This window comes from Phragmites australis, chromosome 19 (genome assembly GCF_958298935.1).
Source record: "Phragmites australis chromosome 19, lpPhrAust1.1, whole genome shotgun sequence".
NCBI lineage: Eukaryota > Viridiplantae > Streptophyta > Magnoliopsida > Poales > Poaceae > Phragmites > Phragmites australis.
In genome coordinates this window covers 19,151,748-19,161,455 of record NC_084939.1, presented here as the reverse complement: position 1 = coordinate 19,161,455, position 9,708 = coordinate 19,151,748, and the positions used below count along the sequence as shown (strand labels likewise).

The 9,708-nt window shown below is 44.3% G+C and overlaps 1 protein-coding gene across 2 annotated transcripts; it reads right to left on the bottom strand.

The window, feature by feature from the left end:
- Positions 1-5,397: 5,397 nt before the first annotated feature.
- LOC133899966 (WAT1-related protein At5g64700-like) lies at positions 5,398-9,333 on the bottom strand. Of its 2 annotated transcripts, none has more exons than XR_009906474.1 (7): positions 8,968-9,333; positions 7,512-7,574; positions 7,063-7,179; positions 6,599-6,833; positions 6,335-6,493; positions 5,764-5,973; positions 5,398-5,578 (listed from the first exon to the last, which is right to left on the bottom strand). XR_009906474.1 is itself a non-coding variant. In XM_062341015.1 (7 exons), exons 1-7 carry the CDS (start codon positions 9,213-9,215, stop codon positions 5,500-5,502), a joined length of 1,053 nt encoding a protein of 350 aa, XP_062196999.1. In that variant the 5' UTR covers positions 9,216-9,333; the 3' UTR covers positions 5,398-5,499. The 2 variants fall into 2 exon arrangements, 1 of the variants encoding a protein (XP_062196999.1); XM_062341015.1 differs by having other exon boundaries at positions 5,764-5,915.
- Positions 9,334-9,708: the final 375 nt, after the last annotated feature.

Sequence of the window (9,708 nt, the reverse complement as noted above, 5' to 3'; positions counted from 1 at the left end):
GACATGCCAGGGCGAGGGCTGAGAATGCCCTGGCCAGCAGCGTTACCCGGACCATGGATAGGACCCGTGCTGGGGTTGAAACAGATCCATGGATCGGTTGGGGTAGGAACCGGAGTGGTCTGCTTCGGGGCAAAATGGTTGCGCCTATCACGGTGACCCTTACCACTCTTGTTGTCACGGTGGCCGCTAGAGGAGTAGCCCCCCGCGCCCTCCTGAGCACTAGCCGCCTACTGGCACCCGCTGGAGCCACAACCGACGTGCGGCCCGCTGGAAACAGCAAGGGCAGTGCTAGAGGCTGCGTCGTTCTTTTGACGCATCTCCATCATGAAGAGATAGGAGCAGGCCTCGCTGAACAAGAGCGGCAGTGTCTTGAAGGCGATGTTGTTGACAGCGTTGGCAAAGCTTGAGCGAAGGCCAAGCAGAAGGTTAAGCACGAGCGCCGGTTCGGACGTGGAGATCGTCGACCAGTGATTTGACGCGCTGGGAGTACTCTATTACCAATAGATCATCCTGCATGATTGAGTGAAATTGGTGATGAAGATAGACGGCATGGGCCTCACAGTTGTTGTAGAACTGCCCCTCAACGGGAAGCCACAAATCCCGCGCAGTCTGGGTAGGCTCGACCGTGACGGTGAGAATGTCCTTGTGGATGCAGCTGAAGTGCCACGGGAGGACGATGCAATCCTCTTGAATCCATGTTGGATCGGTCAGAGCAGCGGGGATGGAACCACCGATGTGATGCAGCAGGTGAAACTTGCCACACACCACCTTGAAGAACACGGACCACATGGTGTAGTTCGCGGCCTTCATGCTGAGGACGATGGGGATGTGCGTCTTGATGGAGGTGACATTGGCTGCGAGAGTTGCGGTGGAAGGAACGAGGGTGGTGTGGGCGGCCGGCGTGGTGGAAGAGAGAGATGCCAGGTTGGTGTCTTGGCTGGAGGCAGTGGCCAAGGTGGACCAGAAGGAAGGATCGAATCAATCAAACTGATACCATGAAAACTGTCGCACCCTATTTTTCAAAAGAACAACCAGGTGTATTCCACATGTATGCCATGATCTGTTTCATCATACATGCGATGACATCATCAGTGATAAACAGTTCTATATCGAACAAAACAACTTTATTGAAACAAATACTAGAGTTTTTAAACCGCGGTGGAAGAATAAGAGCAAACTCCAACGAAGGCTTCAGGGCACACCACAAGCAATCGACTGGGGCAACGCAACCTAGGACGTTCCGTCTTCATTGTAGTCTTCAGCTTCCTTGATCTTCATGTAGCCTTCTCCAACTAAGCATCATTTATTATTGGAAATAGCAAGTGTGAGTACATATCATACTCCGCATGTGTAGGAAAGTATGACATGAGGGCTTAAGTCAAGAAAAGGTTAGACACTGGTTTACTGAACTAAGCAACCTTAACCTATAACTCCTAGAATCAGGCATCCTATTTACTAAGTGTGAGGACACAACTTAAACAAGAGGAACAGCTCATCGGATTCCATCCAACTACCAAACTCACCAGATATTCCATATCTGGCTACCATAACTCACCAGGTAATCCCATTACCTGGTTACCCAACCATCCATACTAGAACCCTGATCCCAACTAATCAAGGAGAAGTTCAAACCCGTTCTTGACCATGAGCATGGTTGATCGATCAATTTTATACTCTGCAGAGTTTGCACGCTTTACCCACGAGTCGTGATTCTCGTTTTGCTTTACACTTCCGGGGTGTAGAGCCGGGGTCTCACTACAAGGCCTTTACAAAGCGCCTCCAAATATATATGCACCCACTAAGGTTTCACCGTTAACAGGGATTCCATCCACTGCAGAGGCCCCCTCTTGTGCCACTCAACAGCCCATTGGTCCGTACAGAATAAGGAGGACATCTAATTAATTGGCCGGGTCGTACCCATATAAGCCTCGTGGTTGCGCTGTTCAGCTAGGTTATAGGCTTCAAGAACCGGTCCTTAGGACCCCACACAGGAACAGACACATTCCCATCGTGCGGCACAACACATGCGCCTTCATGCACCATCCACATACCAACCATCCTGTTATGATCTCTATTCCATGTTGCTACGAAAGATTACCATACTTGATTCATATTGCATAATCGTTAGTCAAGTTTAACTTCTAACCCAACTAGGACAGCGACTAGCATATCTACCATTTTCTTCCCATGACTCATCAACGACGACAAGGATAATCAGACAAAAGCTAGTAAACCCTATTCATAGATTTCTAATTTAGACAAGCATGCAATGAAGGATAAACAACTAACATAAATTCCTAAAAATAGATGCAAGAAGTTCAAGGACACTTGCCTTCTCTGAACTGCTGCTCAGTGTTGTTGAAATCTTGATCTTGAATATTCTCGAACGGCTCCAGGACAGGATCGTCTACACGCGGAGAGACCAACACACTAAGAGCAAGCGCAAAATGAAGCTAATGCAACAAACAAATGTGAAGGCTGGTTAGATTACCATTTTAGAAAGATTTGCACGCAAGAATCACCCAAATCAGAGCTATAACGCGAAAGTTATGGCTAAACGAATTTTTAAACAGCTAGCAATGATGAAAACTATTTTTTTGGAATTAAATCTAATTTTTAAAGGGCTTAAAATATTTATTTAATTTTTTTAGAATTAAAACTAATTTTATTTACAACAAAACACATTAAAAGCATTTATTTTACTAAAGAAAACATATTTAAAACATTATTTGAATTAATCTAGATTTTTTAAAACTATTTTCTAGATAAAAAAATTTATTCTTAATATTAAAACTATTTTTCTTGAATCAAAACAAAATTAAAACCTATTAAAAACATTTATTTAAAACATAAACTATTTTCTGGAATTTTTCTATTAAAAGAAAACATATTTTCGGATTAAATCTATTTCACAAATTATTTTTCTAAAGGAAAGTCTGAGATATTGCGTAAGCGCTGACGTCACTACTGACCGGGTTGCTGACTCAGTTCTGATCGGCTGATTGGACAGCCACGTCGGACAAAATCGCCCACGTGGCGTGCTGACTTGGCGGCTGACATGACTCACATAATCCCAATCATCAAAGGGGACACATGGCGCGATCTAATTGGCCCGCGAAAGGGTACGACTGGATCTAATCGTGGCCGTCTACGCAAGATCGGACGGTTGAGGTCGGGCATACCTCTTCTCCGGCGTGAGGGTGACGACGGCGAGCTCGAGCGACGGCAGAGGACGGCCGAAGGCGATGGGAACAACACGACATAGCTCGGACGTCGACGATGAGCGGCGGAAAAGCACCAGGGATCGACGATGAACTCGTTTGACGGGTTGCAGCGCATCGGGGAAGCTCGAGGAGGCTCGGCGAAGGTTTGGTGGTCGTAGGAGCTCAACTGCGGTGATGGAACTTGATGGAGATCGGTCGGGGATGTCGACGTGCGAACAGCGAACGCAGGAGAAGGCTCGGGCAGCGTTGGGGAAGGCTGGAGTAGCTCGACGATGGTGACGGGGTGCGACGGAGCTTCGACGGCGGCGCAAGCGCTCTTGGGTGGAGGAAACTCGACGGGATGTGAGGCTTTGGGCGCAGTTTGGTGTGAGGAGGCCCGATGGGGGGGTTGATTTGGATTATATAGATGCGGGTGGTGGTTGCGGGATTCGCGAATGCGATTGAGGGCACCGGCGATCTCGGGCGGCCGTTGTGGCGCTGCGCCGAGCGCGGGAACAGTTATGGAGACAGGCGTCACAAAAACAGGAAAGAAGAGAGAGTTTGGGAAAGCACAACACACATTGTGCGGCCTTCATTTTCTCATATATATAGCCATTTACAGAAGAATTAATCCCTGATTACAAGGGAGGAAATATCACCAAAGATAGCAACAAGTAATGGCAGGATATAACCTTCCAAAAAAATACCAACTAGCCCCTAAGTATGTAAGTTAACACTGGTTTCCCTTTTTGGTTTCTTGATGTATGGACCTCCTTTTGATTTGCAGGTCAGTGAACAGAAACTTGCTGCAATATTTTCAACCTGTGGACTGGTATGCTCTAAGATTCCTAATGCTAAATACACTTGCAAAGGTCTATGATTTTTTTTGTCTGTATCTTGAAAAAAAAATAACGATGGCAAGAATTTATTCTCTCCTGGCTTAAAGAATGGAGGGGTGCAATTATTATTTGTCACCTGCTTGTGCAAACTGTCATGTGCTCTTGCAATGCAATGAAGACATCCTATCTGTAATTGAAATTGAGTTCTATGAAATATTAATTATGTATGACATATAGGACATAGCTTAACTGATAGGTTCAGTTAGTTTGATTTTTTTCCATGGCAACGCATGGGATCTCAACTGAACCTATAAAAAACATAGGGATGGATGTTTCACTACTGTCTCATTTTCAAGTCAAATAATGATTCATTCTCCTTTGCTTCAACCTGGAGCATGAGAAGGTGACATTTAATTCGTGAATTTTTTTCTCCCATTGCAAGCATAGGAAACAGTATGTTGACATAAGTCCTTTCTAAATACAACTTAGGACATCATCTGTCGGTTTATTGACTATATAGTGGCCCAGATGATTTTGGATATAATTTAGTCATCTTGAACTAAGTACCTGTTCTCATTTCTTTGCGACTTTGATCTTACTAATCTTTACAGAACATAAATGTTGTATAGTACAAGATGGCGTTCTCTTGTAGCTCGTCTTGCGTTGCAAAATGTTGGGCTTCCGTTGCAATACACAAGCATTCAACTATTGACCTATAAAGATATGAATGTATTTTTTAACTTCGCTGCAACGACCGGGCATGATCATTGCACCATGGTATAGTACCAAAAGGACTTGATAGATGTAATGAACATGCTCCATCAAAATGATATATTTTGCTCAATTGCTTGTTATTTATGCTTTACACAACATGAATATTGTGTGGTGCAAGATAGCCTTCTATTGCAGCTTGTCGTGCATTGCAAAATTTTGGGCTCCTTTTTTCATACTATTGTAACAAAAGAGCATGCATGCATGGCCAATCAACATCTCCAAGGTACCAACCGGTGGTCAAAAATATTATGTTGGTGGCACTGGCGAATAAAAATTTTATTTAGCATTTCATCACTGCACAAAATGGGCAAGTTGTTTTATCCACTTGTTACATGTTTAAGATTAAGATGCTTTTAGTATAATGTTTTTCTTCGATGAATTAATGGACAAGTTGGTCTATAGAATATGAATGTTGTATGGTGCAAGATAGTCATTGCAACTTGTCATGTCAACTATAGTACCCCGTGGAAATTGTTAGCTCCCGTTGCAATATACGGATATATAACTAGTCAACAAATAATCTCTTTCCTAAAAAAATCCATCGAGAGCACTTTGTATGATATCCCTCTTTAATTAATATATGAAACAAAAATAGAATTGCTCTACTGTAAATTTGTACCAAAATACAGATTGTATATGTTGTGTATGTAGTTTACAATGACTCTGTTTACCCCCTGACATATCTACTTCTCAGGTAGCTCCTTTGCCTTAGCCCAGAGGAAGACATAGATCCCAGCAATCACCATTGCTGTGCCGATGAGGCTGCACAAATTCAGAAAAAAGAAGCACAGCAATTTCATCAATTGTTGCATAAGGTCAGCCATCAACTAATTACCACTTTGTGCCTAATACTAGTTCTTAGCCGGCATAAAATAGAACATGGAGAAACGTTTTTTTCTTTGAAACCAGAAAGATAGAACATGGAGAAAAAGAAACAAAAGCAATACCTTCCTACTGTGATGTCATCCCCTATGAAGATGGAGCCAAATACAACAGTGAAGACTACTGATAATGGACTGAACATTGGAGGGTATGCTGGGCCTTTCTTAACCACAGCCCACGAGTTCAAACTATATTTTCCTGCCGTCGCGAGTGCCCCCTGCACCAGGATGGTGTAACGTTAATTTCCTTGCAGTTAGTTTAGCGCATTGTATTTCCTTCAAATTTCATCAAAGATCACTACTTAAAATTTTAAATTAGCTCCAGCCATCAAGATAGTCAATTGATTCAAAAGTGATAGCACAACTTTAATTTAGGCTTGTATTACATAGCTCCAGTCAGATTTGTTAACTACTTCAGATAAGTGATAGCATTTCTTAACCAAAGTTCAAGTCTGCAAAATAAAAAATAAAAACCTAACAGGATACCAATGTCAAACAAATCACAACCTTTCAGAGAAGAAAAACAACTCTGCTTATGTAATGCCCTAGGGCATCCAAAAATATTAAGAGCTGCCTTAGTATGCATAGCAAATTATCATTTGAATTTTCATTGAATTGAAAAAAAATAATTAGTTACCGAGTACACAATAGTCGCGAGGTTTATATCCCATCCTATCTTCCAAGCACTCTTGTCTCTCCTCAATATAACTCCAACAAGTGCTGTTTGAAACCCTCCAACCAAGCACGTCGCCATGGATGACCAGTATTTGTACGGATACACGTTCAGAACCTTCGACTGCAATCGCAGGTCAGAAAAGAAAACATTACGAACTGCAGCCAAATTTACTCCGAATTTTATCATCCCAACTTCAAACATGGTCCCAAGGATGCGCATGATTACCTGTATTAGGTACCAGCAAGCAAACGCGAAGCTGCTTCCAACCAACAACATTGTCCCCCGTAGCTGATGGGTTGCAACTTCCATTTGCTGTTCTTTGTGGTAGTGAAGAACGGAGTTCCATAGATGCAGCGTCTTCCCCTTGTAGATGCTGATGAGCATCGTGCCTCCGACGGAGAGCATGACGCCCGCAATCTTCAGCGATCCAGCCTTGCTCCTGACTCGCAATGCCTCCATTCTAATGCATGAACAATGCACATGCATATGTTTCAGGTCAGAGTTTTCTAGTTTTTGCAAATCACGCAGTATCTGAAGTACAATTTCAATATATGCTTAAGGACAGACCTAGCAGTGAATCTAAGAGGGGCACCGTCATTAGGGATCAAAGAGGTTTATCGTTTTAAATGTAAAATACAAAGGATCATAATGTATTATAAACAATTGAGTGGGAAAAAAAAAAGCTCTACCTGAACACGAGGGAGAGGATGAAGGTTGTCAGTGGAATTATATTCAGAAAGATGACGGCGTAGGATGCTGTTGTATCTTGCAAGCCATAGTAGTACAGGCTCATTGGCACGGCATAGCTGCATGACATTTAAGTAAAGCAGGTCAACATAAGTGATGTTTGAAGCACATGTTGCCTAACACTTCAAAATTTTGGTATCAACAATTTTACAGCTTATGAATATTTAGATTAAACATGGGAAAAGAAAGTGTAGAGATGCCTTGAAAAGTATTTTTGAAGTATTATAGTTCATAATATTTGTATACAAATGTACTGAAACGTAAATCAATTAGCGAGGACACAAAAGTTGCTTTTAGTTAGGGGTTGTCTAAAACATAATTTATTTGTGACTGCTGGTGGACTGGGGAGGTGTATTTGCTTGGAGCCTCAGAATAACATAAACATATATACCCGATGAACGCGTTGAGGAAGATCCATCCAGCAGCTGGCCAGTCCATCTCTCTCCACTTCCCCCTACACAGTCGACGAACAAATAACCAATTATGGCTGATAAAACTAGAAATTTCACAGGAAATAGCTAAATTGTAGTTTAGCAATAATATATTTAGTTTTGTTAATATGTGGAAACTGAGAAATCATATGTGTTTTCAGAATGGGATTATGGGATTTGGTTGAACATGTCGATGGTGTGGAAGAAAGTCATTCCAATGATGAAAAATTGGAAACTACTCTGCCATACAAGCTCCAAGATGTGTTCAATTGGATGATCAGCAAGATAGAAAAAACATGGCGGCAAGGAAGGAGATGATTCTGTGATATAAGATACAAGTTGGTGAAGTGAAGGATTACCGGAGGGGGCAATAATTCTCAAATGATAGGGGGGGCTGTTGTACTTCGCTTATTGGGCTCGTTAGCCTGGGTTTGCACACACCTCACAGCCCCACGCCAACACTCTGCCCCGCCCCTCCTCCTTCCTCAGCTCAGGTGAGCTTTTCTTGTCTTGCTCGCCACCGCCCCGCCCTCTTCCTCCATCTATGGCGGCGTCCCTGTCACCGGATCTACGTCAGCCTCCTACCGCCGCACTAACCCGACTATGCCCGGCTGTTTCCTTAACTCCCCCACCGCCAACACTGCCCCCGACCGTCCTCTGCCACTCACGGCCCGTTGGCTCACCCACCGCCCGCTTCCACTGCCAAGCCAACGAGTTGCACAATGGCCTTCCTCTAAGCCCGTGGCCACCCAATCCTTGAACCCTAACCCTGACAGGCCCAAAACCCAAACCCTAATTCGCCAGCGAGGTCAAGGACTGCAGAGGCATGACCGCTGATGGGTTGTGCAAACTCAGGCTAACGAGACCCCTATGCAATATAATGTTCCCGCAAATGATAAAGCACAAAAGATGATGAAGATGAAGCCAGATGGCTTGGAGTCATATCATTTTAACTTTGATGAAGGGGTAGCTGATATACATCAAGGCAAGGCTATCAGGCTTGGAAGTTCTGGTTTTATAAGATTAATATGTGAAAGAATGAAGTTTCATCCTACAATAGGGCATGAGAGAGATGGTAATATAGGAAGTATGCTAGTAATTTATCTTTTTCTGTTATTTCTATGGTGGTGAGGAAATATGTGCGGTCCTTTGCAATGTATTGAGACTGGGGCATCGTCCCTAAAACTCTAAAAAAGAAGTAGTTCCTCACAGATTCAGAATTTTTTTTCTCCAAGTTTCATTGTAGTGATGTAGGGTCTCGCAATCTCTAATTCTCTATACTGTTTTCCAAATTTTACTTAACGCTACGTGCATACAAACTTTCGAAGGAACAGAACTATTAGCACTTAAATCACCAAGAGCTCGATGGAGGAGAATCTCGGTCGGCGATAAGCACGCGCGCATGCACGTACGAACCTCTCTCGGAGAAGCGCCAAGGGGAGAATGATGGCGGCGCCGAAGATGCTGCGGTAGGCGAGCAGGGCGAAGACGAACATGCCGCCGCCGATGGCCACCTTGGACAGCAGCACCATCCCCGTGTTGAACAGCTGCACCAGCACCATCGCCGCGGGCGCCTTCCACCCCGTCGCCGTCTCGGCTGAGGGCGGCGGCGGCGGCGCCGCCTTCTTTGCCGCCCCGTCCGCCGCCCTGATGACTGTCTCCATCGATCTATCTTTCTATGCCTCTCGATCTTCAGTTCTGTCGTCACAGCCCGCCGGATCTCTTGCAATATAATGTACTACCATATAATTCGTACGTGCTAGTGATTGATATTTTGGGTGATGTTGGTGTTTGAACTGAAACGTATCGAGCCGGGACGCTTTGTATTTATAGGTGGCATTACGTGTTCTCATTACTTAAGTAAATGCAAACCGAAAAGAAAAAGAAAACGAGAGAGAGAGTCATGCACTCCCCCTCGCTTTTCTGTTGAAAGCGTGTAACCACCTGCCCAGCAATCACGGAGGCCATGCGGATGACGCCTTCCCTGTCGCGTCGCCGACGTCGGGCTGCGCCCGTCCCGTGTTCCCGTTCATCCGCCGGAAACATCTCCCGCGGGCACCGTAGCCTCTAGCCTGCACCTAGTAGCTCGGACGACGTTCGCTGCTTCTTCATCCTCTGATCCACCATGCTCCATGGAGTTGGAGACATCTCACATCA

Coding starts and splice junctions, on each gene's coding strand:
- LOC133899966 (XM_062341015.1), bottom strand. CDS start 9,215: ATGGAGACAGTCATCAGGGCGGCGGACGGGGCGGCAAAGAAGGCGGCG. Junction 7,575..8,967: donor TTGGCGCTTCTCCGAGAGAG/GTTCGTACGTGC, acceptor TCGACTGTGTAG/GGGGAAGTGGAGAGAGATGG. Junction 6,494..6,598: donor CTTGCTGGTACCTAATACAG/GTAATCATGCGC, acceptor CTGCGATTGCAG/TCGAAGGTTCTGAACGTGTA.